The sequence below is a fragment of the Takifugu rubripes genome, chromosome 3 (genome assembly GCF_901000725.2).
Source record: "Takifugu rubripes chromosome 3, fTakRub1.2, whole genome shotgun sequence".
Lineage (NCBI taxonomy): Eukaryota > Metazoa > Chordata > Actinopteri > Tetraodontiformes > Tetraodontidae > Takifugu > Takifugu rubripes.
Window position 1 is genome coordinate 9,135,109 of NC_042287.1, and position 27,229 is coordinate 9,162,337.

At 44.6% G+C, this 27,229-nt stretch overlaps 2 protein-coding genes across 8 annotated transcripts in view; one reads left to right on the top strand and one right to left on the bottom strand.

Moving 5' to 3' along the window:
- The first annotated feature begins 10,970 nt into the window (after positions 1-10,970).
- Positions 10,971-14,299, top strand: dclre1b (DNA cross-link repair 1B). 6 transcript variants are annotated; one of them, XM_029834045.1, is made up of 6 exons: positions 10,973-11,081; positions 11,212-11,285; positions 11,391-11,481; positions 12,109-12,274; positions 12,346-12,528; positions 12,612-14,299. In XM_029834045.1, the coding sequence occupies exons 4-6, from the start codon at positions 12,154-12,156 to the stop codon at positions 13,844-13,846; spliced, it is 1,539 nt and encodes a 512-aa protein (XP_029689905.1). In that variant the 5' UTR covers positions 10,973-11,081; positions 11,212-11,285; positions 11,391-11,481; positions 12,109-12,153; the 3' UTR covers positions 13,847-14,299. The 6 variants fall into 6 exon arrangements, with proteins under 6 accessions (XP_029689906.1, XP_029689907.1, XP_029689905.1 ...); XM_029834046.1 differs by having other exon boundaries at positions 10,971-11,285; positions 12,109-12,224; positions 12,331-12,528; XM_029834047.1 differs by having other exon boundaries at positions 10,972-11,285; positions 12,109-12,224.
- A 5,586-nt stretch (positions 14,300-19,885) lies between these two features.
- The window catches only part of cpne5a (copine Va), a 53,595-nt gene continuing 46,251 nt past the window's right edge, over positions 19,886-27,229 (bottom strand). For both annotated transcript variants that reach the window (XM_029834226.1, XM_029834225.1), the window contains 4 exons: positions 26,053-26,155; positions 23,670-23,727; positions 23,430-23,503; positions 19,886-23,002 (listed from right to left, as the gene is read on the bottom strand). In XM_029834226.1, coding sequence (XP_029690086.1) covers positions 22,814-23,002; positions 23,430-23,503; positions 23,670-23,727; positions 26,053-26,155 — 424 coding nt within the window. In that variant the 3' untranslated portion in view covers positions 19,886-22,813. The remainder of the gene's footprint in view (positions 23,003-23,429; positions 23,504-23,669; positions 23,728-26,052; positions 26,156-27,229) is intronic.

Consider the following 27,229-nt stretch of genomic DNA (forward strand, 5'->3'; position numbering starts at 1 on the left):
CCAGGGGGCTTTCTGAGGATATTAATATTTCACTCCTTGTACATAAAATGAAGCCTTTAAAACCCGACAGGCTGTTTATCTGAAAGGTCAGCCAGCAGTGGATAGAAAGAAAATCCTTTTTATCCTGGCAGACGAGAGTACATAATTCTGTTTCCTTCTCTTATTTTTGGGGCAATAAATTCAATTATCCCTGTTGTGTAGAGCCAAATAAGGAAACTAGTCTGTTAAGGGTTCCTGTGAAGCAGGAAATGATCATAAATGATTGCCTGATCTGGATAATAAAACACTATTTTTGTGCATAAGTTATTGCTAAGCAATACCCTCTCATGCACCTTAATAGATATTTCCAGTAAAGACAAATAAAGCAGCTGTTTTTAAGTTGACTTTTCAGCTTTATCCTCTCAGTGTTTTCATTTCCTCCCCTCACAGAGATTTCTCTTTTTTTAGGACGTGCTGTCTTGATTACATCCTTGAGTCGGTGTGGAACTGTGAGTTCTTGCTGAGGTAGTTTGGCTGGAAAGCAAGAAACAAAACATCTCTGAGGGCAGTTTTGCTGAATGATTTGTGGAGCGCGGCCTCATCAAAGAACGCTGAGCCCGAGAGTGTAGGTCAGGATACTGCAGATGCGATTATGTGCAAGTCAGATGAAGCCGTATTCAAGGCTTTTAGCTGATTTGGCTTTTTCCATTTGCTGCACGTTATAGTTCGTTATAGTTCTAAAATAGGGTGGACTTTTTTATTGTAACGCAACTATAAAGTCTGGCCATTCAAGCGTGATCGGGGGGAAGCATTTAGCCAATTAGCCTTTAAGATGAGGATCGTGAATGCTCTGCAAATCATAAAACTATTTATTTTACCAGGGGAGAAGTGAGCTTGCAAATTGGACTTGTGTTGCCTGACAAATGACTCCAAATAAATTATAATGATCTTTGATGGGGATGCACGCAAATCTTAATTTGCCTGTCTGTGCATTACATTATTCTATTATATTACAAGCATGTTGTCTTGACACAGATCCCTGTAGTGCTGTACGTGACCTTTAATTTAAATAAACATGCCGTGTCAGAACACGGGGCAAGAAATAAATGTCCTGGAGCTAATGAACGCGTGTGTGCGGCTCCACCTTTTGTGTGTGCTTCACTCGTGTCTTGTAGCTATTGCTGTTAAATGGCACGTAGTCTCTGTGTGTTCAAGCCAGGCTTTTAAATGTTCAATGACCCAGACGTTAATGAAGACGAATGTGGGCTTTCTGTTTCACTTCATTACTGAAAATCGGTCACATACGAGTGAACTTCTGCTTCTTAACTTGAGTGGAATAAGCTTTTTCATCCAGGGGGCCATTTACTTAAGGTGCAGTCAGAGATGTTTACTGTCAGTCAGGAAGACACAGTCAGCTGATGAGACACACAGGCTAATGTAATCAAAACTCAGTAGCTCCATGGCAGAGAGAGAGAGAGAGAGAGAGAGAGAGAGAGAGAGAGAGAGAGAAGAAATGCTTAAAAAGACTGATTTAAGAAAATGGAAGATAATTAACAACGTATGTGTCAGCTTACAGCTCCTGTATGTACAGACTCACAGCAACAAAGACAGTAATTAAAGCTTCAGTCTTATTCTGAGTGGTTTTTTTTCTCCATTTTCTACATACATTACCTGTTATAAATGAAGCCTTACACAGAAAATGTATGCAGTGTCATAAATCCTATTCCCTATATAGGGCACTAACTCGGATGTAGGGAATTATGTAGGACTGTCAGAATCTTAAGTGAGCATCGCTGTACCCTATTTAGTTTTAAGTAATATATCCCGACATATATACAGTATATATCCTATATCCTTTGTGGTTGCACAAGAGAAGCTACATGTGTTCTTAATTATCACTAAATAATTTAGTTCCTTATTAAGGGCACGTTAGTACATCAAAAACCACTGAGGGTTTTGTATTTATTGTTTAATAAAGAAAAAACAAATGTTAACCAGAAATGACCTCGACCTGGTTTGTATTCATTCTGTTACTATATAAAACCATTTAAAACATCAGTGTCAAAAACCAGGTTTCCCCTCAACCTTGTGATAAGATTATGTGGTGATTAGCGATCAGTAAATGACTGTGCGCTTGCGGACACAGCGTTTGTTTTTCATGTCTTAACTCTGGTATAGTCACTGACTGGCCAAAGTAGCCCCAGCTAATTTTGATGACTAGACAGATGGACTGACACACAAAATAAACAGACACTCTGGAGGGAAAAAAAAGAAGAAAATCTCTGCAGCATCAGCATTAAGTGCCTATTAAGAATTTCCGTAAGATAGAACACCCTCAGAGTTTATCATGGTCCATGAAACATTGTAATACTACAGAAACGACCTTCATGCGTTGCCTTTAAAACTGCAGACTCAGCTCACATGTAAACTGATTCACCTCAGCTTACACAGACGTGCATCGATGCAGGACAGAAGGCCTGGTGGAGAGCAGGCAGAGGGAAATTGGAGATATATGCAATATTCATGCGTATCAGCAGAAAGGATCTATTTCTACATTTTCATCTAAGTGTATACCATGATATAAATCCATGCAGAAATTAGCACAAAGCTTCAAGGATACTGAAAGGTAGCTTTGAAAATATTAGCGTTTGGAAAAAATCCAAGGTAGTTTTCTCTGTCAACTGGACTGGGTTTCTTCTCTTGAAGACGTTTAGCCTTCTATCCAGAAGGCTTCTTCAGTTCTGAAATCGCTGGGGAGAGAGCTTGAAAATATATAGCCCCTGTGGACCATTTGCATGCTAATGATCTGGGTGGTCACCTGAGAGTCGTTAGCAGGGTCGTTGGTCGGGTCGTTCACCTAGTTTCTGTTGAGGTGTCTCCCCTTTGTCTGCTGGGTCACATGGTGATGAGTCACTGGGTCTCCTGGAATGGTGTGAATGTTTGTTTTGCTGTTGGAAGGAGTGGAGGACTGCATTGTACGTGGGTGATAGGAAGTGCCTCAGGCCACCACCTCTGTTTAGGGATGGTTTTTCCAATTTAACATGGATAGCTTCCTTGACACCCCTCTCAAACCAGCGGTCTTCTCTGGCCAGTATCCTTACTTGGCTGTCCTCGAAGGAGTGCCCACTCTCCTTTAAGTCTAAGTGGACTGCTGAATCCTGACCCGAAGAGGTGGCACGTCTGTGTTGTGCCATTCTTCTGTGGAGAGGTTGTTTGGTTTCCCCAATGTACAGTTCCTTGCATTTCTCCTGGCACTGTACAGCATAAACATTACTTTGTTTGGGTCTTGGTGTCTTGTCTTTTGGGTGTACTAACCTCTGTCTGAGAGTGTTGCTGGGTTTGAAATGAACCGGTATGTCGTGTTTCTGGAGGATCCTCTTAAACTTCTCCGAGACTCCAGACAGGTAGGGGATGGAAACGCTGCGGCGTTTGTTTCTCTCCTCCTCTCCTTTGCTGGGGTCTGGCTTTCTTGAGGTCCTGGTGAAGGCCCAGTCTGGGTAGCCACATGTTTTGAGAGCTGTCTTAATGTGGTCCTGTTCCTTCTTTCTGCCTTGGGATGTGGTGGGTATTTCTCTGGCCCGGTGTTGGAGAGTTCTGATCACTCCCAACTTGTGTTCCAGTGGGTGGTGAGAGTCAAACTGGAGGTACTGGTCGGTATGTGTAGGTTTTCTGTAGACTTCGATGGTGAGATTTCTGTCCTCAGTGATCTTGGCTGCGCAGTCCAGAAAGGCCAGACTGTTTCCTTTTACATCTTCCCGGGTGAATTTTACATGCTCGTCTGTTTTGTTGAGGTGATCGGAGAACGCTTCCAATTCTTGTGTTTGAATTTTGACCCAGGTGTCATCCACATACCTGAACCAGTGGCTTGGCACAGTTCCTGTGAAGGATGTCAGGGCCTGGGATTCCACCTTCTCCATGTATAGGTTGGCAACTATGGGGGATACTGGTGAACCCATGGCACAGCCATGTTTCTGCCTGTAGAAGCCTTCTCTGTACTGGAAATAGGTGGTGTTCAAACACAGGTCCAGCATGGTGCAGATTTGGGCCGGTGTTAAGGTTGTTCTTTCTGTAAGATTCTTGTCCAATAGAAGGTGCTTGTGGATGGTGTCTATGGCGCTGGCGGTGGGGATGCACGTGAAGAGTTACGTGACATCATAAGATACCATAGTCTCTTCTGGAAGTAGTGTGAGTCCACTGACTTTTTGAGCAAAGTCTTGGGAGTTTTTGATGTGCTGTGGGGTGTTGCCAACCATGGGCGACAAGATGGAGGCCAAATATTTGGAAATGTTGTATGTTACAGAATTGATGCTGCTTACTATGGGTCTGAGAGGGGTCCCTGGTTTGTGGATCTTGGGCAATCCATAAATGCAAGGGATGGTTTCTCCTGGATATAGACGGTAGTATTGTGGTCTGTCAATGGCTTTATCCTTTTCCAGTTTCTGTAGTAAGTCTACCACCTTCTTCTTGTATGAGCTGGTGGGGTCTCGCTTGAGTTTCTCATATGTAGCGGTGTCTGTCAGGAGACTGAGTATTTTGGTGTCATAGTCCGTGGTATTGAGTAAGACCGTGCACCTACCTTTGTCAGCTGTTAAGATGGTGATGTTCTTGTCCTTGGCTAAGGATGCAATGGCTCTTTTTTCCTCATTCGTGATATTGGAGGTTGGAGGTTTTGCACTAGCAAGAGCGGCTGTTACCTTGAGTCTAATCTGTTCTGCTTCTGCTTCCGGGAGTTTGTTGTTTCTGATGGCAGTCTCAGTGGCTGTGATGAGTTCGACAGTCGGTACCTCTTCAGGGGTGACTGAAAAATTCAAACCTTTGGACAGCACTTCCTCCTCGGTTTGTGTGAGCTCCCTGTCTGATAGGTTTTTTACCCATTTCTCCCGTTGTGAGTCAGACAAGGATGTGTCATGGTTGGAGAAGGGGTTGGTTCCGCTGGGGTTGTGTTTTGCCAGTAGGGTGGTGAATTTTCGGATCTGACGTTCCTTGGTCCTGGTGTGTTGGGTGTACTGAGTCCTGGAAACGAGTTTGGCTATTTCTTCCATTACTTCAGAGGGGAGCAGTAGGTGTAGTTCCTCCCTTCTTTCGTCTAACTTAGCTTCCAGGGTGTTTATTTGGAAAAAATGAAACAAACACAGCCTACTTTGGCAAACAAGGAGTCAGAGGAAATGCAAGGAGCAAGAGCAGCAACTTCAGGGAAAAAAGGGAGAGAAATAGAATAAAAGGGTCTTTTGTGTCAAAACAGATTCAAATACTTTTCTTTTGAACTAAAAAAGAAAGTTTTTTGGAAAATGACACAGGAGCAGTTCCTGACTTTTCTGCTCATTACTGTATTATAATGAGTTTTCAGTCACCCACCAAAAACTTGCAAGCGCTGTGTGACAGGTGAAAGCACCACACTAAGATGTCACGTCTCCCATCTCCCGTGTCTATAGTTAATAACCGCTCAATGTCTGCCTCCTTGCTCAGTACTACTGTGAACAAATACAGTCACACATCTGCACGGCCTTTGATTACAGAATAGTTGCTAATTTCTTCCCAAACGTGCTTCAACTGTGTCATTGATTGTGATTTGGCTGATCTGACTGTACTGAAAACTTGTTTTGACCCCGTGGCGCTGAAGTCATGCCAACCGAGGTATGTGCATCCCAGCTGGGGCCTCTCCTTGACAACAGTGGCGTGCATGCAATCGAGTCATGAACTTGTAATCGTCACAACATCTGAAGCCTTTAACATCCATATTAAAACACACTTTCCTGACAGTAACAAACTTTAAATCAGATTTTCCTCATCTATCTTTAGTTACAGCGAATATTAAGACGTCTAATCCTGCAGGTTTCCCGCCGTGCATCGATTGTTTCATGGATTTGGCCAACAGGAGTCTAAACTTGCTGACGTGGGGCTTTATTTCACCCCTAATATGCGACTCTGTAAATGATTGCCGCAGAGACAATGTATTGATCATGTTGCAGCCGCTCTGCGCCGCTGCCATTCAAATTTACTGCTAATCCATGTTTAGAGGTACTCCAGAGGTGGGGATTACTGATAATGATGAGCTGTTGCCGACAGGCAGGAACACTTTAAAGAAACACCAAAAACATTTTAAGCTACCTGCTGAGCTTGTGAGTAAACCTCAGGTCTCCCTGTTGAGTGAAAATCGGTAAATTATTAATATCTTGAGTTGGAGAACAGTGGGTTAGTAGGGAGATGGCTGTGGTTAGTCCTCTTACAGGAAATGAATAAATTAAGATTAGGTAATATCCACAAAGACTGGAATGGCTGCAGGAAAGGTGTGGAGCTAAGGGGAATATGGCACCGTGAGCACGGTCCAAAGGTGGCTGATCACAGGCTGTGCAGCCATCTGCCCCTGTAGCACCATTGGTGCCGTCTGACAGCACCTCTCCTTCTCTCTGCCCAACAACATGACAGGAAAGACTCCTCAGCCTCCTCTTTGCTCTCTTCCTCCATTCACATAATGTCGGAGCAAAGCAGAAATGTGATCCTTCTGTAGAGGATGAGCATTCATTGATGACGCCGTGCATCCATTTACTGTGGTAATTTCACATCTGTCGTGAAAAATATGGGATGGAACAGGTATAATCGTACAACTAAAATGACCTTTCCCACCCAATCCTATTGTAAAATTCAATACATGCTAGTTCATGAGGTCATGCGTGTGCATCTAAAGAGCAACCAGCCGTGTGACTTATCTCTCTGCACAAGAGGTGAGCAGTAACAAGACCATCCATCGATTAATCCACCTCCTGTTCACTTCCCTGTGTGTGTGTGTGTGTGTGTGTGTGTGGTACAGGTAGCAGGAAAATTTGACTTAATGTGTCAGAATCAGTTGTCCACCAACTGACGAGGCACCACAAAAGACAGTTGCTCACACACACACACACACACACACACACACACACACACACACACACACACACACAGGAACATCCTCATATTTCTATCTTTGTGAGGACATTCATAGATATAATCCCTTACCCAGCTCTTAACCACCCCAACTAACCCCAAAACCTGACCTAAACCCACTTGTAACCTCAACCATGGAACAAAGTCTTAACCCTCAAATAGTCCTTTTGAACTTGTGGGGATGTGTTTGTAGCAGTTACAAGGACACCCCTCTACACACACAGACCAACACATGCACAACCAATAGCCTATTCCCTGTGGTGAGTGAGTAATGATGAGACTAGTGTGCAGGGCAGCAGCTACAGCTGCTCGTAGCCTCACAAGTGCAGTAGTGGTGTCGGGAAATGATCGAGCGGTTGCTCTGCAGTAAACACGAGTCTTGAACACCACATCACAGGGATACTTTGTCATGCGTGGAAGCAACGAGTCATATTGCATCCTTGCGCACAGTTTCTCTGGGGCCTTTACCATCAATTATTCACCGTGTCTTTTATTATGGTTTAGCGTACCTGTCCGTGTGTGTTTATTCAAGACACTGAAGGTGAGAGGCAGAGGTTTAAACACCAGTTTTCTTTTTCACACACTGTACAGACCCTGGGGATCAGTACTAAGGTAATCAGTGGTTTGAAGCTTTGCAGAAAGAAAACACTGAAGAAAAAAAGGTGTTCTGATCATCATTTGGTCTTTGCACAGATATGAAAGCAGCCTAAAGTCTGATGGCACATACATGTGTACCGCATATAAACTTGTTAATATTCCACAGGGGACAGCAGCAAGCATTCACATCTGGATGTTGACACCAGGCCAGTGGAGACGGACAACAAGAGCTCCACACGTAGCAAACAGAAACAGCCCTCTCATCAAACCTGAAAGCGCCGCAGGGATGGTTACGCTGGCGGTCACGAGAAATGGCGTTTTAAACACAACATCATACAAAAATCAATACAGTGTGTTTATTAGAGCTGTACTGTTGTTTTAGCCGCTCCCATGCAACAGTGTCTCTGTTTTAACTCAAAAACAAACATCATTAATTGGCTTCTTCAGTTTCCACCCACAGGTTTGACGAATCTGGCTCTACAGTCTTGTTTAGCCCAATAAAGTAATTTGAAGGCTGGAGGATCACCCCCCCCCCCCCCCCCCCCCCCCCCCCCCCCCCCCCCCCGGTGATATGAAGAGGAATTCGCACCTCACATTTGAAGCCACCCAGGAAGACAATTAGACCCTTTAATTCCTCAGTCTTTGCTGTTGCCATGACAGAAAGCTGTCAGCATATTCCTATGCGTAATGCAGCCTGCTCTGGGAGGGAGGGAGGGGGGGGAGCAGGCTGACTGGGTGCTATAATACTCAGACCACTCCAAGAAATTTAATCAGCTAATCAACTCACAAGTGAGTATGTGTGTGTGTGTGTGTGTGCGTGTGTGTGTGTGTGTGTGTGTGTGTGTGTGTGTGTGCGCGCGTCTGTGCGTGTGTGTATGTGTGCGTGTGTGTGTGTGTGTGCAGGTAATCATACGCCTCATACTCAGGGCATGTTGCGGTACATCGTGACCCGAAGCCCGCTTGCAAATAGTTGCTCCAGCACCTCTGAGTTAAAATTAGAAACAGACAATCAAACAGTTTGCTGTCAATGTTTGCTGTCAATGTTTGCGCTGAACTGCTGAATTGTAATGAACAGTGAGATCAAAAGAAAAACACGTGAAAGTGCACCGGGGGGGGGGGGGAAGACACTGACGCGATGCAGCGATACTGGTGAGGAAGACGAGAGTCGCGACTTCTCACCAGCTCATTTTAGCATTCACTTATCCCAAGGGACATCTTCAAATTCTCACACATGCCAATAAACATCTCTGCAGGAGAGTGTGTAGAGCAAGAGGGCAACATCCCAGAGGGAATATAAACTGCCACCTCCACTGACAGAGCAAATGTGTTGACTCAGAGGAATGGAGGCAATGAAGCCACTTTATAACCACCACAACTTACTTAAAGATGATATAATGCAGACAGGATAATAAGATAAGGATAAGAGTACTTAAGGAAGTAAAAGTAATCTGAAATCAAGGTAAATATTTCCACAGCGCTCATGAGATTGAGTAAAGAAAAAAAGCGATGACGGCACGTAGAGCACACTGGAAAGGTAAACAGGGGGTTACAGGATAACTTTTAATAACGGCTGCAGCTGATGGCAGGCTGCGCAACCATCTGCTTCTGTGGCGCCAAAGCTGCTGTCTGACAGCATGTTTCCTTCTCTCTGTTGTGCAGAGAGAAGGAAACCACTCATCCTCTTGACCTCAGTAACCTTTGGCCTGCTGCATGCTGTTTAGATTCTTCTCATTGTCCCTTCATACATATTATTCTGGAAAGTAGCAGAAAAGTGAAGCTTGCATGGATGATGTGCCACGTTCACAATTTATGTACTGTATTAAGAAGGAAATGAAATATATGATGGAGGAAGTGTGAATAACATCATGTTGCTTTGTTCCCTGCCTGTATGAGGCCGTGCACATTGTGCAGCGAACAGTAGGCAAAAGAGCAACCAGCTGTGTAACTTATCCAACTGCACAGGGAGTGAGCAGTAACAAGGCCTTCCATTGATTAATCCACCTACCAGTGCACTTCCTACAGTCTCCTTATTGTGTATGCGTGTGTGTTGATGTCCAAATTATCTGCAAAGCAGGGTTTGATTAATGTGCCTGTGCAGCCACCCCAGGTATAATCCTGAAAAGTGAACCGCACACAAGCAATTGGGGGACTGGGTCTACAAAGGGAGCTGTCACCATAGCAACATCCTTATTTAGTAGCCTAACCCAACTGAATGGCTTTTTGATTTGACTGTAATTATTATTTTATTTACATATAAAAATATTGTTACCTATACGTAATTTCACTGTCAGATAGTGTAGAAATGTCATAACACTTATTTGTTGTTATAGTTATTAAAATAGTCCAATTAAAAGATTGTTTCCTATTGATTAATTAAATCTTCTTGACATGTGGAACCTTTGAATAAATACCTTTTGTTGGTCGGTCATAAAAGCGTTCAGCCTGTTTCTGCTCTTTTAGCGCCACCTTCTGGAGAGATCCAAACTAAACGAGTCAACTGATGAAAATATATACTGACTACATTAAATGGTGAAAAGTCCAAAACCAGGTTTAATTCAACAAACACAAAAACTGGGAAGCACAAGTTCAAACCTTGGACACCTCGAACGGGCAGGGAAACGTACCATACACAAGATACAAAATACACGAGAAAATTCCAAAAATACCAACACCCCAAAGTAATCAAAAACACCAAAATACACTCGACACTGGTAGGCAGGAGTCCAGTCCTTAAATAGTCGGCTAGATTACAGACAGACTGGGGTCTGTGACAGGAGCATGGCTCTACCACGCCCCCTGCAGGAAAAAACAATCCGGAACCCTGGACCCTAACAACCTTAGAGCCTTGAGTCTGACATTACCTGTAGGTTGAGTCTAGAATTTTATGATTTTCTAGGTCTGTGGCAGAAAAAATAAGGCAAATCAAAATGTAATCCATCTATGGTTAGTCTCGTTATTTTGAGATAAATAGTGCAAGGCGAAACATGTCTTTTCCTTGAAATGAGTGCAGGTGTTTGTAGATATCTTTTATGTCACTCTTTAATTGCAAATTGTTCTTCTTGTTGTTGTTATTCAAGAAAGTATTACGTTATGCTGGCAAAAATGGGGAAAATGTGTGTAATTTCGTTTTGTTAGAGTTTCTTGTTTTATTCATTTTAAATGCGTAAGCTTGTGGTTAATTAGCGTCCACCTTTTCGCATGAATATGCTGTTTGGCCACTAGATGGCAGTGCAGCGAAATTATACTCCGAGAAACCAAAGAGAAGAAGATGCAGTTGTTGTAAATCACGAGCATACTTCTGAAACAATTTAGAATTAACGGGATGAAGTGAAATGACATGTTGTAAAGAAGTTTTCTAAAAAAAAAAAAAAAAACATCCAGGAAATTTTGTAAATACCTAGGTTCAAAACCCCCGAAATGTCGTTAAAAAGGAATATAAAGACGTTCACATAATAGGGCGGTCGGGGGCGACAATGTTCCCACAGAGTTCAAGTTGACCGTCCAAAGAAGAAGCCAGTAAAAATTGTAAATAGAAATGGCGGTTCTGCAGACGCACAAGATAAATAATGTTCGTGGCGACATAAGTGCGTAATGTGGCAGACAAATCTGGCCACGTAAAGAAACACGGAGCAAATACTTTTGGGCAATACCAACTACGGCGTTTATTCGATTGATAACCTTATCTAACCACATTCCCCCCAATTTGTGCCACAGAAACGGTTATAAAGGCTGAAGAGACGTTGTGAGGAGGAGAGGTTGTGGACCATCGAGGCAAAACAAGACATCATGTCAGTCAATGGGAAGGTCATCCCTCGAACCCCGCTGGCCGTAGACTTCTGGTATGTACGCAAGTGTCCGGAAACACGGTTATTCTTCCTCTCCCACATGCACAGCGACCACACGCAGGGGCTGACCTCCACCTGGAGCCACCGGCCCATCTACTGCTCCCCCACCACTGCCACCCTTCTCCGGCTCAGACTGAAGGTGAGATGATTCTCATTTAACACCCCTGAATACAAACCGGTGGGCTGAGGTGCATTGTTTACCTCCATTTACATCATTTCTGCCTGTGTGCTGCAATGAACCTCCTGCTGTCGCAACAAAGACATGCTGATCTGTGCAACTACTGCCCACACCTACAGGGAATCTTTAACTTTATAGATTTTAGTCTAGGGAATGACAGCTGTAATTAATACGATCAATTAAAGTCCCTGCACTTTCGCCCTAATTGTCCTGAATGGTGAGCACTAGGAAGACTGGATTGGGTTTCAGCAGTGATACGGCTGCTGTGGATGACCAGCAGATAGAAAGAATAAACCACCACCCACGTCTGCATCTTTGTTTTGCAGCAAAATCATGTACAAATGTGAGTTGTGTGGACATGTGGTTGGTCTTTGTTTGCCTGATGATATTGGATAGTAAAGAGAGTTTAGTTGTAGGGTCAAGTCATTTATGTCCATTAACAAATCCATGCATGTGTTCAAACATTCATCTTTAAACAGCTTAATATTATGAACACATTAGGTATAACTACATTTGCATTGTGAGATTTGAATCTTTGCTTTTTCATTCCTGCCGCTGCTTCTGTTGCTCATTTGTGTTTCTGCTCAGGTGAAAGAACAGTGGATCCATCCCTTAGAGCTGGATGAGCCATATATGCTGCCTCTGGATGACATTGGCAAGGAGACAATGACGGTGACCCTGATTGATGCCAACCACTGTCCAGGGTCGGTCATGTTTCTCTTTCAAGGCTACTTTGGCTCTATTCTCTACACCGGTCTGTATTTGAATGCTCAGCCAAAACTTTATCTCCTGCCTTTTCTACGTCTCAAGCTTGTCTTTTTGCAGGTGACTTCAGGTATACTCCCTCTATGTTGCGTGAGCCGTGCCTGAGGACAAACATCACGATAGATGTCCTGTACCTGGACAACACCAACTGTGATCCCAACCGCACCATTCCCACCAGGCAGCGCGCCACTCAACAAATCAAAGAGATTATCCGCGGGCACCCAACTCACTGTGTTGTCATAGGTATTATTAGAGCTGTCAAACGATACTATTTTAATCAGATTAATCACAAGGTTTAATCCCACACTAACCCCGGCACCTTACAGGCCTGTACGCTCTGGGTAAGGAGACCCTGCTGGTGGATCTGGCCATGGAGTTTAAAACCTGGATCGAGGTGAGCGAGGGCAGGATGGAGACCCTCAAAGCCCTTGGGCTGCCTAATGTCTTCACCACTGAGCCAGGCGCAGGTCGTATCCGCGTTGTGGAGCAGTCTGAGATCCGTGCTGCTAGGTTTCACCAGTGGAACACAGAAGAACCTACTTTGGCCATCCTGCCCACCAGCAGGCCCCTGGTCTCCTTTCATCCTAACATTTACGTGGTGCCTTACTCTGATCACTCGTCTTACCAGGAGTTAGAGGACTTTGTCTCTGCGCTGCAACCCACCGCTGTTGTACCCATTGTAGGGAATCACATTCCTGGAAGCCTCTCTGCCTTAGTGCCAACCAAGAAGCGCCGTGCTGTCTCTGTCCCCGAGTCAGTCCAACAATACATGCTGAGAGAGTCGGGCTCATCGACCTGCACCCATCAGGCCCGCATCAGACATATTGACCCGGTTACTCCCAGAGGGGTGATATTTGAGTCTCCTGCAAAAGAATCAGTCAGTTCATGTGAAGAAGCCTCCAAGGCAGCGTCCATGGAGCCGGAAGTGTCAGATGAAGAAATGGACACGGAAAGTAATGAAACGGTGTCCACCTGTATCCTCATTGACCAAAGCATGGACCTTGTCCCTGAATCACGCAGACAGCAAGCTGGAGACACGTGGAACCTCAGTATTGTAAAAACGGTCTCTGCCATAGTGGAAGAGTCTGTGCCGCTCGGTGAGCTCACGCAGAGCAACTTTATTCCAGCCCAGGTCGTGACGAACGCCGACGCCGGTTTTAAACCTCCCGGGAACACGAGGCATTTTCAAACAGACGTCAATCCGGCAATCAAGGACACAACAGTTTATCACAGAAGTCGGCAAAGTCGACGTGGAAATGCTCAAAACGACCCATCGCTGTCGGGCGGCGATGGCACGAGTCAGCAGAGCGGATGCAGAATCGATGGAGATGATGACATCGTGTCAAATGACAATAACATTAGTCAGCACAATGGACGCCATCGGAATAACAGAGGAGCTGCTAATGAATCCTGGAATTCGGAACGCTCCCTGAGAGTGCTGCGGCAGGAGTATGTGGAGGAGATCGAAAACAGCATCTTGAACGACCTGCCCTTCGCCGAGGAGGACCTGAAACCGTGCAGCTTCCTGCAGCTGCATCTTGTCCAGCGGGTCTCTCCTTAGTCCCGGGGTGATGACGAGATCACGGGCTTAACATGATGACCCGCTTCAGTTAAACCATCTTTAGCTGTGGTTTTCTTTCCTTGTGCCTCCACTTTGTGCTGGTGGGTTAAAAAAGTAAAGGGTGATTCTAAGTGTTCTTGTACTAGATCCTGAAGCAGGAGTATCGTTCAACCTTCACCTTGTTTTTCACTAAGTGTAATTTCTCTAAACTGTATTTATACATTCATCAATCATCTGGCTTTTCTGAACCTATGTGCTTTTTTTTGTAGCTGGCATTTGCACCTTTTGTTCGGCTTTTGGAGTATTTTGATATTCAGCTATTATGTATATGTATTTGGGGGGGGGGATTTTAGTCCAGACCATAATGCAAATAATTTTACCTTTATGTTCAATAAGGAGTCTGTTTATAAATATGGACCCTTTCCTTAATAAATTGTTGGTGTGTGTGAAGCATGAGGGGATTTTAAGTCGGTTGCTGCAACACCACTATTCTCCCCTAGGTGGCAGTAGTTCGCTAACTTCAAAATGCCACAACTTTCTGCTTCATTTAGTTTCTGCGTTCAGATTTCTGGTTTAGGGTGCCAGAAAAGTGAGATGCATCGGAACCTCAATGACCATCACCCTCATGAAAATGAACACAAATCCTCACTGAGGGCTCTCCAAAGACGTATTCATTCATTCCCTGCTGCACAGCATGCCCTCTGCTCCCCACAAGCGCCTTCAGCGTCATGTGGTAGCTGTAAACAAACGGCCGTTCCTGGCACGTCTCATTAGGCCGCGCTCTGGAGAAGTGCCCCTGTGAGATGTAGTCTCTGTGTGAAGTTCACAAAGCTGGCGCCTCCCGCTGATGCCCCGAGCCCCCACCAGTGGGCTGTCGGATTGAGGCGCTGCCAACAGGCTTCTCTCCTGCACACAAGGACGATGACCTCCTCCTGCATGATGTGATGCTGCATGTGGAGGGACGGATACCAGGGATTAAGACTGACAGCAGATCAGTGCTGGGGATCTGCTGGGGGTGGAGTACTCCAAAAGATTACCTAGGAACACACACACCCGTCAGATCTATCAAGCGAGCAGCTCCACTCATTGCACGAGGAGGCACCCTGAGCACCGTGACCCTGTGCAGTTACCAGTTAAGGGAAGATTTAATTCCTTTAGAGGGTCTCACCCACCATCATTGTAATGCCGAAAAATCAATGAGCATTAAGATGCTGTTGAAGTAATTGTGCTGGTAACCGAGCCGGAGGGTGAGGCGTGTCGGCAGGGCAGTGGGAATCGTTTGTTGGTTTGTTTCTAAATGATAGAAACATAAATGAGGTGTTTGAAGAATTAAAGGCAACACAATCATCAGTGTTATTCCAGGCCAGTCTCTCAGGATATCCATTTAGGAATAATGATTGTGGGGGGGGGGGACTGTTGAAGGGCAACAAACCAGACTACTGTGAGGTGCTGGGACCAGATCAACCGGCCCACTCTCAGACCAGATGCTGGAGCAGTGGGTCTTGGGTCCCTTTAACTTTATGATGTCTGACCTCATGAGGGTGGAGGGTGTGAGCAGGTCCCCCTCCACCCCCATGGATGATAGAGGCATCGATGCTATTGATTCTCCCTCCTCTTCCCCTGACTTGAATCCAATCATCGTGTATCGTCACATCACACAACAGACTGTCCAGGAACTGATTGATGGTAATCCAGTTCTAGGACCCTCCCCCCCCCAGGAGGAAGAGGCATCTTTTATTAATCCCTGAAGGAGAAACACTCTGCTTATTACGTATGCACATGCATGAGGGGGGTCAGAGCCAGTAATCTGTACTGGACAGGCGCTTTGAGCGTTTGGGGTTTCTCTACCTTGCTCAAGGGCATCTCGGCAGTGCTTCAAATAGGCCCCCTGCCAACAGCCCATTTTCCATATTTTTCCCTACCTTTCGGACTCAAACCAGAGTCCCCCCGGCTCCCGGGCCGTTCGGTTCCCGGCTGTAATGGTGGTAACTGCCTCCCTGCGTGTTGTATTTGAGCGTCTAACCTGTTTGTTTGGTGTTTGAATGATTGCAGCCACAGAAATGAGATGCTTCCCTGCTGCTTGGCCTTCATGATGCAAAGTGAGTCCTCAGCCCAGTGGAGCGTCGCACTTTGACTGCTCCGCTGTGCAGCAGAGGGTGACAACGTTAAACCGAACCCGTCAGCATGGCAGCTCTCTGGGCTCGCCGCAGCCGCCTTTTCAACTTAGACCTCCGAGAAAAACCTTATTCCTCATCCCGCTTCCACTTTAATGTCTCAAAATGCTGAGTCTGGCGCCTCTTAAGCCACCTTTCCAGTGGGTCTGCGTGGGTGACAGGTAAATGTACAGAACTCCCTGAAGGTGACATCTGAAGAGCAGGAATAGAGAGTGGGAAACCGCTGGCTTCTGTGCTCCGCAACGGTCCTTCCAACTGTCAGAGTTGGAACGATGAAGCGGAGCCGCATCACACCCACACAGCAGCACCAGCAGCAGAGGCTCTTATCATTTTTGCAGCCATTTCTGTCGCCTCTGTGCAGGCACACACACACACACACACACTCCTGCAGACGTACTTGTGTGTGAGCGGGGAGGGGGAACAAGGGAGGAGATGCTGACGCACCATCAAGCATCTCAAATGGATTTGGGGAGAAAGGTAAAATCTCTGAGAGGTGCAGTTCATTGAGAAGCAGCCCCGCAGCCGCGGCTTTCAAAGACAATGAATGTCTGAGTGATTTCTGCCCCCCACCTGTTATTTTTTGGTAATCTGGGGATTTCTCTGAACTGGTGATGTTAACGCTTAATGGATTTGCCAGTACTGACTCAGACTTCCTGCATGTAAAAAGCTGGTGAGCGTCATGAGGAAGGACAGCAGCGCACATTTTAGTCAAACACATTCATCACCCAGAGACCCAACCTCTCCAGAGATTCCTTCCTGTCCTCATCGTCCGCCACTCTTTCTTTAACTCCACGGGGGGGAGTTCTCTTCTCTTCGCTCTTTCTCCGTCCTCTCTGCTCCCTTTAATCTCCTTTGCTCCTCATTCCTTCCGTGCATGCTCTCCTGTCCTCTCTCCAGCCTGCAGCTTTTTTCCTTTTTTCTTTAAGGCCGCCGCTCTCCCTCGTCCCCTCTTCACCGGGTCTTCTCTTGAACCTGTCCCATCTTTACCCCCCAGATAGAGTATTATTATCACGCATAGCACCAAACCTACTCTCCATAAATCAATCTTTTCTGCACCAAGGCCTGGTGACACCTGTCCTTGTGCTCACTTTTTACTTTCCTTCTAAAATGGCACAGAGGAAATTTGGTTTCTTCATGCGCTTGGCAGCACCAGCACCAGAGTACAAAGGTATTCGCTCATCTTTCGGGCCTGTCAGGAACTTGACAGCAGCACAGACAGGACCGAGATAAGGCCTTTCTGGTTTTTTGAATCAGTTGGATTAATGCTAAAATGCTGCTATGCCACGTCGAACTGGAATTCTAGTTCAAGTACTAAAGGGGAACACTGGAAATACTTCTGGAAAACTCCATTTTGTCCCCGAGTCGCCACCCTCAGGGTTCCTTAACACACTGATGCCGATGAGCACAGTTAATCAATGCAGGCAATCAGCCTTCTCACAGACAGTTCTAACTCTTTGCAGCTTGTCTTATGCTATGCAAACGTTTTTTCCCCTTCACATGAATATATTCATTAAAAATGCATTAAAATGGGGGAGAAAGTGTTTTGTTTACTCAGTTGTGCAAACTATTGCATACTAATTATGTGTCGGTTCAAGCAAAGCATTTTCTCCCCCTCTTTCTGACAAGTTCTGAAAGCGTTCCGACGGTGGCCGCTCCAGTTCACCAGCAGCAATGTCTGCATTTGTTCTAGTTTGTCCATATTCGCTTATTTACATTTTAAACACCTGTAAGTTGCGCTCGTGAGGAATCAAATCAAACCCCTAAAATATCTCTGGCATTTTCAATTTTTGGTGCTGCTGAGTCTCCACTACAACAGGATTTATGACGGTGTGAGGAGTTCCAGCAGCTCTCTCTACCTGACTGTAATCTCATTCGGCGCATTAGCGCTAACATAAGCCTGTGTTCTCAGCTCGTCTCCGCCGTGTTTACGGGTTATTAATGCTGCCACTAGGTTTTGTTTAATCTTTGATGCTCGTCTTCATCCTTAAAAAGTACACAGTGTGTAGCTCCGGCTGCTGTAAGCCACACTCCTCCAGTGTGCGCTAACAGGCTAACAGGCTAACAAATGTGGCGTGCTTGTGGTTTTTGTTGTGAATGAAGCCAGTGTAATTGATATGATTCATCACTCTGTGTGTGTGTGTGTGTGTGTGTGTGTGTGTGTTTGAGCAGCTTTCCCAAGTGACAAATGTCCAAGACATCATCTCATATAGGCGGTAACAGCAGTCCACCCGCAGCTCCAGTGTGGTTTTATTGCACACTGGAAAGTCTCTCATTCCTCTAATATCACGCTTTATTGGTGGCCTAATGATGATTTATAGCCAGTAGAAGAGCAGACAGTGAATCACAGTGGCGAGCATGTTTCTGCTCCCGAGACCACCTCGGTAGCCCCAAGGTGAGCTGATTTTGATCAGATGAGGAGAAAGGTCACAGTGGAGAGGTGCAGCGGGAGCTGTGGGAGGGGGCTGCCTAATCCAACCCTCCTGCTGACTCCTGCTATGAAAAGGAAGCTAATCAGTCTCAATTTTAATCCAGAAAAAAAGTGAAAGTTTCTGTGCTCGGCATCAGATGGAATCCAGCCCCCCACCCCTGCGCACCAGAGAACCCGGGAACTGATTTAAAATTGTGTTTAGCTGGAAGAGACCTGATTGTTTTCCAGCCTAATATTGAAGCGCTGACACTCCGCTGCGTTCTCTGACTCATGATTAATGTTCAGAAATGACACTGTTTACCTGTTCAAGGTTTATTCTTCAGAAGTACAGAAGATGTAGAACATCAATACAACAGATTGACAAGCTTTATATCTACACATTACAGCCCCTACATTTGATATTTTGATCTAAATCTAACTTTAAAAAACGAATTAACTATCACACACATACGCACGTACACACACACACACACACACACACACACACACACACGCACACACACAAAGCATCCCCCAAACAGGATCAGTTTTTCATCTGATTTATCTGCTCGTAGCTGCACTGAATAAATGACTGAATAAATGATGTTCAGGCTAGCTCCGCTCTGCTCTACAATCCTGTGCTGTGCCGTGTGATGCTATGCTATGCTCCAAACTATCCAAACATGTATAATTCTGTGTATTTAAAAAAAAAAAAAGACTCATCTATAACAAGGATGAAATTCTATGTCATTAGTGTTTGATTTAGTTCCTGCTGACAGCTGGGGGGGGGGGGGGTTACATTGTTTAAGCAGTGAGAGGGTGGACAAGAGAGTTGCTGGCTGTATCTTAGGCTGGTAATTTGTGGCTCCAGCTGCTGTCTTCCTCTCCCCAGGTGGATGTGTAGATTAGTGCGGAGCGCGTTTCATTGGGAGCGCAAAATAGGTTTGGAGAGGGAAGATGTGCACGGTCTCTGCTCAGAGTGATGCACTGTGGCTGTCCTGAATTATTACCCAACTCTTTTGCTCATTGCAGCAACAAAGAGATGCAGAAAAATAAGGCTATATTTCATGAGTCAGGAGAGGCTTTCATCTCTGAAACCAGCATTGTGAAATCACTATTCGCGCTGTCACAGTTTGAATTAAACATGCGAGCTTCCCTACACTCAGCTTAACCATTACATCATTAAAAAACAGCCCCAGATAAACAGATTCGGTGGTGTTAATATTGAATTAGGTTTTTAATATTTAACATACCCTCATTTTTGGCTCCTCTCAACAGTGCAAACAGTGAACCCCTGTGCTCCCATTTAGTAGCTTCATGCTGGGCACTGCCTGCTGTAAGGATTATTGTTCCGAGAGGTCTTGTTGTGGGTCTATAGTTGACAATGCTCACTTTAAACTGATTTGAATTGTCAGCAACATTTGTGCAAACTCACACAGAGAACAAGACAAAGAACATCTTGGATCCTGCCAAAGTTGTCAATATTTTATTAATCTTGAGTTAAGGCAATCCATTACAAAGCAATTCACAAACCACAGTATGACGACAACATCGTGTCTACCTCCTGGTTTGGAAATTGTTCAGCATGCAAGTCGGAGACCAAGAGAGGTATGTAAACAACCTGGGATTAAAAACAGGAGTGGCAAGAAGAACCCACACAGTATCTCATAGGACCAGGATGGAAGGAACCCAGAGGTGCAACATGCTAAAGGTGGCCGCGGTTTCTCCAAACAACATTCGAAGGAACAGATGAAGCAACGTGGCAGATGCACTAACGAACTAAACGAGAGCTGACAACCAAACATTTGGCCGTTTGGGCACAAACATGCACGTCGTCTAGAGACCAAGTTCAACAACTGAACACATTTTGGCACCAAGTTTTTTTTCTTTTCTGTTTTTTTTTGTTCTCAATGCAGGGCTTATGTACATAACCAGAATTCAGCTTCAACACAATTCAGAATGAGGGGGTAGTCAAAGCCAACATGAACAAAATAATGCCTGGAAAATATATTTGATCGTATTCAATTGCATAATTCACGATTTGGTGCTCGTGTCTTAATGTTATTTTTGTTGTGGATGAATAAATAATAAGATTTGGATTGTTTTCATTTCAGTGAAGCCATAAAAATAATTTGATCCTGATTTGTTATTCTAGTTGAGCTAACATGGAAAATTAGTTGATATGAGTCATAATAACCATGTGATTTGAAGTAGAATTTTAAAACAAACAAAAACATAATTTACTTTTTACATTAAGTAAACAAGAAATCTCTTATAACTAACATCTAGCTTATGATATATATATATTAAATCTATATTACTTTCTTTTTTGGTTTGAATGGCTTTCCATAGAGGTATTCTCGTATTGTGTGTGTGTGTGTGTGTGTGTGTGTGTGTGTGTGTGTGTGTGTGTGTGTTGTAATAGTATACCTTGAGTATTTGGCCAAGTGGTTGCAGATTGAACAGATTCTATCAAAAAAGGGTTAAACGTCATCACTGTTGAGAAAATAAACATATAAATAAAAGAAGAGATTTGATGCTAAAACTGTTGGAATCGGCGGCTCGTGTCCTTACATAAATCACACAAACTCTGTAGAAAACTGAGAAATGAGGGTTTCATTTTTACAAATCTCTGTAAACGTCAGCTCTCCAGTGTCGTCCACCAACCCAGCGGGACGCCGTCAGTCCCCAACACGAGATCTGAACCGCCTTTCAAACCCAAATTGAACCGTGATCGTTTACTTTCTGCACGAGGCGACGCGTGCAGCCAAAGCTGAAGTGTAAACGGGTTATTGTACACCAGGGCTCAGAGACACAGGTAGCGCTTCATGAGGAGTGCCCGGCAGCTGGGGGAGACGGCGCCTCAGCAGCTGCGAGGGTCCTAATCACCACGGTTTGATCCCCGCTAGCGTTTCTGTCGACGCGGTACATTTTGAGAGCCTTTGGGAGCCGCCGCCACCGCCGCCGCTGCTGCTGCTGTTGCTGCTGGCAGGGTAACACCTGGGTAACTGATTCAGGATATGTTTCCATATAATAGGCACGTTTGGATTGAAGGTGGATGGATGCTGTTTGCAATAATGGCCATTGGTTAGGTAGATCGGAGTGTAAACAACGGGGCCACATTTAAACGGGGGGCCTCAGTAAAATGTAAAAATCAAAATGTCACATTTTTAACTTAGTTGGGTTCTGAACTTGTGTCTCTGCACATGCAACAGGATGTGAAACGTCAGTCAGCGAAACGCATGCACAAAAGACTGAATGGACCAGAAAGTGAGTGTTCCGTTCCAGCTACTGTTGCCATTTCTGAATTAAAAACACCCCCAAAACATTCCCCTCCTTTTTTATCTAACATTCTCACTGTAATTGATTGTTCTCATTCTGATGGGGGGGGGGGGACATCTGCCTTACGCAACACAGAGCAACATTCCAGTCAATAAACATGAAGCTTAATGCAAAAAGACAAGAATCGGGGACCCGAGGAGCATCTGTGGCAACAGTAGAGCCGAAAGTAGCAAACATGCTGCAGATGAATTAATATTCTATGTGTGTAAACACCCTACAGTTTTAGCCAGACAGCTCTGAATTAATGTCATGATATCTGTATTTTGCTACAAACATTCGTTCCTCTGTCATCCAAAATATCAAGTCGTAAACGGTGGCGTCCTCTCCCTCGGTTTCACTGCTTTAGCCGACAGGTTTAGCTTATTACCACTTCTTGTGCTTTATATTTGGACAGTCAGTAGTGCATTCTGTTCATATAAATATAAGAAATACCTGTGACAGATGGTGCTGGATGATCAATATGCTGACTTGTATAATAACTGTGATCCAAAATCACCCGTCGGAGAAAATTGTCCATAAAGATCTTATTCTGTTTTGTCACATGCTTGTATATTACAGTCCTCGTCAAAATACAAATGGGCCCTAGTTTATTGCGATGATCCTAAAATATAGGATGGAAAACTACCGGAAGAAACGAGACTTCAATCCCTCAAAAAAAAAAACCCAAAGGAATGAATGAGTCTGCTGCAATAAGCAAATAAATAAAACACAAAATTTTCTAGTCGACACATTGATTCCAAACGGTATCACAAACATGATACACACCGGCACATTCTAATATATTTATGCCTTCAAGTGGGCTCTTTCTACAGGTTCACTCGCTATCCATTACATCACCATTTTTGACAGGAGGTTTGACAGCAAACATCTAAACGTCCCTTTCACACCTCTCAGCGCGCTCGTCCTCCCTCAGAGCGACTCCTGGAACTGCAGCCTCTCCAAAAACAGCATGGAGTCTCAGCACTGTTACTCTTAGTGGGATTCATTTTTATGAAAGGGCCTTTAAAGGGTTGCCACACATCTGGAATCTGTCACCGGTGGCGCTCAGACGGGGTTGGTTGGAGGTTGGGTGCCAGTGGCGTAGGCTGCCGGGACTGGGTTTGGTTTAATGCCTCGGCTCTTCATATAAGAGATCAGCTGGTCGGGGATCTCTGCCAGGACGTCTTTAGCCAGTCGCGCCATGCTCAGCACGTGGTTTCCTGTTCGATCCATGTAGTCCCTGAACGGGACAAACTGTTGTGAAAGAGAAAAAAACTCTTCAGGAGAGAAACTCACCACCTTCTGCCGAACAGTTGAGGGTCACATCCCGGTCCAAGGTTAACTCATAATGTTGTAACTCATTTTTTTGACAGCAGCTAACGATAGAACGCTTAATTAAACAATATTTAGAATCTAAAAACAGAGGGATGCAAGAGTTAAATTTCTTTTTCATTGTTGCATTGAAATATTGTACAAAAAAATAGCACTAGGCCCTTTTTGTGTGTTCAGTGCAGCTACTGATGTTCCAGAGCTGTGGAAATGTTTGTCTGGCGCAGGACCAAAGTCTTTACTTACAAGACTTACAAGCTTTTAAACGTTGGGCAAAATTGAACAACATCAGAATGATCGTCAGTCTTTTGTAGTAATATACAACCAGGAGGCACAAAGATCCAAAACGCACCTGCACGATGTCTCTCTCTGCCATCTTTCCCCGAGATGAAATTCTAATGTCGTCTCCATCAAGCTCAACCATGGCTATGAAAAGAAGAAGAATAGTCTCACATAAACAAGCTTTCAAAGTCTTAATTGCAAACAGCCGCTATTCTATGTGATGATTGCCAGTAACTTTGAATAAAACTGAATACAGAAGAAAAGCTTTAGCGAATGACGATCGTTTCCTAAAATTGTTTCCTGTTCTCACCGTCAAACTCAGCCTGGCCGACTCCAACAATGATGATGGACATGGGGAGTTTAGCTGCCTGTCGTGGACAGAAAGAAACAGTCAGAGGCTGAACGCAGACTGAAACGAATCAAAACTACAAATTACATATGGGTTTTTTTTTGCCACAGTGGAATATTCTGCATCCCTGTGAAATCCGAGTTAATCTCCAGAGATGACAGAGGCTTCAGGTACAATTTCAAACAGTCTTTAGTTTATATATATTTATATATATGTGACAGCTTCTTCAAACATCAATGATTTATCCTGGAAAAGTCTGGACTAGAATCTTTATTCACAATGTCTGATGAGGCCCTCCTGCCCGCTCGAACCTCTCTTTATCATTTAATAATGTCTTCAGCTGGAATCTCTGAAATACAGTTACTGTGTGCAAAGGAATTCAACCCTCTGTAGATGTAACTGAAATCCAAACATAACCAATGCTGTTAATGAAGCATTAATAGTTGGTCATCCCAACAGTCTGAAAGTGTTTGGATTTCTTGGAAACCACGGTCCTGGTGTGGGAGGAAAGTGCACAATTACAGAAGTAAAAACGAGTCATTTTTCCTGGAAATACTCCACCAGGGGAGGCGTCCCTCAGACACCTCCGCCAGCACGCTCAAGACCTGAAAAGAGGTTCTTTCTCATTATCCATCATCTCTCTTTTTTCAGTCGTCCCTCCATCATGGATCATGACCTCCCGCTCTAAAATCATATCCGTGGGTGGTGTTTTCTCAACAGGCCAGCCCATGCTGCAGATCAGGCCTGAATTATTCAGGCTACAACATTTGTTACTTTGACTGGACTGTAAAGTCACTCGGGGGATCTGTGTCCGTCCATCGATCTGAACACACACAACCCGCTCCGGTACCCTGACAGGTTCCATCGATTATACATTTCTTTACCTGGAGGTGACATTGATGGATCAGAACAAGGACATGAACTGTGCGCCTTGGATAAACGGGGGCTATATAACAAAAAAATAAAAATAAATTGATTTTAAAAGTACATGAAGTAAAGAAGCACTGTTTATGGATGTTTTTTCAATGTTAAAACAAAACTTCAGCTGCTTTTAAATCCAATCTTATAACAGTTCAGCGAGATTACTACAAAAAAAAAAATCAGTGCTTGTAAAAATATGTGTGTTTACTCATTTGGTCATGGACTTATAATAAATGCATCCTGGGGCTAAAGTCAAGTGTGGCTGCACTATTTTTACAGCAGCTCTAATACTCTAATCTTCTAACATGGGTGGGAACATGGTCGCCGCAGTGTTTGTGCTTTAGGATGTTCAAATCATGATGTTTTCGGCATCAGGGTGCATTCAGTTCATTTGTAAGTTGCACAAGTTTGTCAGACAAGTGAAACTTTGATTTTGTTGACTCAGAATGGATGGATGAAGCTTGCCTCATGTAATTTTTAAGTGTCTCTTGAAATATTCATGGGCTTTTGAAGTTAAAGAACGTGCAATTTGATGAGCAGAGATATAATCTAATACCTGAGCACAAATCAACTTATATTATGGACAACCAGTCCAGAGAGATTGTAATTTATAACCCAGAAATGAAATTAGGAGCTTAAAAAAACAGCATCAATTGGTTCAGCCCCAGAGGCCGTCCAGTTTGATAAGAGAAGGCATTATTCACAGAGTGCTAATGTGATGTTCGTAAACAAGGACACCAGAAAAGCCAATATAACAGTTGATGACACTCTGAGCAGGATATCTCAAATGAGGCAACACGGAAGGAGGAAAAAAGGCAACTCCTTCAGTACGACTTATCGCTGGATGATAAGTCAGCACAGCGTGAACCAGGTATTGGAGAGGTGGTGGCGGAACAGTCCAACAGTGCAGAGCAGCAGACAAGATCTTAAAAGGAAGGTGTGGCTGTTCAAATGGTTTGATTAACAGTCGCAAATTCCCTTTAAACCCAGTCTGCTGGGGGTCAGTGACGGACATCACGGGCACCTAAAAACACGGTCGCTCTCAAAATCACAAGATGAGTATGGAGCACAAATATAATGACTGAACAACATATTATCATTTTAAAAGTGTCTGAAATCCTGGGCTGGATGAAAGGCTCCCCTCTGCTAAAAATCACCGTGTTGACATTAAGATGGGATCTCAGCTGCAACTACGAGCCTCCTGAGGGTTGTGACGTGAAAAATATTGGACAAACAGATGTCCGAGCAGAGGGGCTGAGCCAAGTGGAGCAGAAACTTTCTATAAATCCTCTAAACCTGCGCCGCTGGCTCAGAATCCCCTTAAAGTAACAATGTCAGAGAGAAGTGCCACAGTCAGCTAAAAGCAAAGAGAGAGAGAGAGAGAGAGAGAGAAAGATCCTGCAGGTAATGCCGGGGCACTTACATTAACTATGGCCTCTTTAGTCTGGGCCATGTCTGATATGACGCCATCAGTGATGATGAGCAGGACAAAGTACTGCGAGCCATCCTGCATTGCTGCCGCGTACCTGCAACAATAAGATCATCAGACTGAAGATGAAGGCAACCGGACACAACTCTGGTGCCCAAGTTACTTTATCCCCCCGCTGGTATGTCACAAAAGCTTAATATAGATGCAGGAAGAGGAGAAAGACACAGACGACTGTAGCTCCTGACATCTCAGAGGTCTGTGCAGACAATATTACGGAGCCCATCGGAGACAACACAGAGAGAGTGGCCTACTTTCATTCCCTGCCACCGATGAATTATTTATTAAACTGTTTATGCAAGTGGCGCAGTCTTATTCTTTCACAACGTTATTGATCGCCGAGCGCTTGGCCGACCGGACCCAAATCTGCCAAAGCCGATCAAAAAACACGTCAGGTGACCGGGGGGAGGCGAGGAGAGGTCAAAGGTTGGCGCCATGCAACGGTGAGGAGCTGACATTTTAATCAAAGAGGGTGCCCCCCAGGGCTGACTGCAGATTAAACAGCCTGACAACAGCGCCGTTAACCTCCAGTCATCAGGGGAGGACATAGTGATCAAGTTTTGCTGGTTTGTGGTTCTCTATTTTCTGATGCGCTAACCCTCACTGGCAGAGCCTTTGGATATAAACACAACAGACATGACAGGCATTTAAGCCTTTTGGTTGATGAGGCTGTCAGGAGTTGGTTTCAGTATTATTAGTTCCTGCAGGTTGGGCGTCTGTTGAGTCGCATTAGTAACGTTTGACTTTGTCTTCCACCATTCCGTGGACTCCCCTGACTGATGCCTCCTGCTCCGTCCTCCTGTTCTTCCTGGATCTGCGGCGCATCACTAAACTCTCACAGCTCACCAGGGTGGCTGCAAGTGCATTTGCTATTAAAAATAAGGTTTGTGGTGGATGGCAAACTGACAGCTACATTGACTTTATAATAGCAGACATTTGCATAACGCTTCATGTGAATGACAAAGTGCATAAAGCCCTTGACTGCTTTCAGACTATTCAATGATAACGACCACATTAGAACACCAAAGCCGTCTGCAGGAGAATTTTCTCACTCTTATTTTCACTAAGTGTCTTTTAAGTCTACCAAAGGGAAAAATAAGCGGTCGAAGGTGAT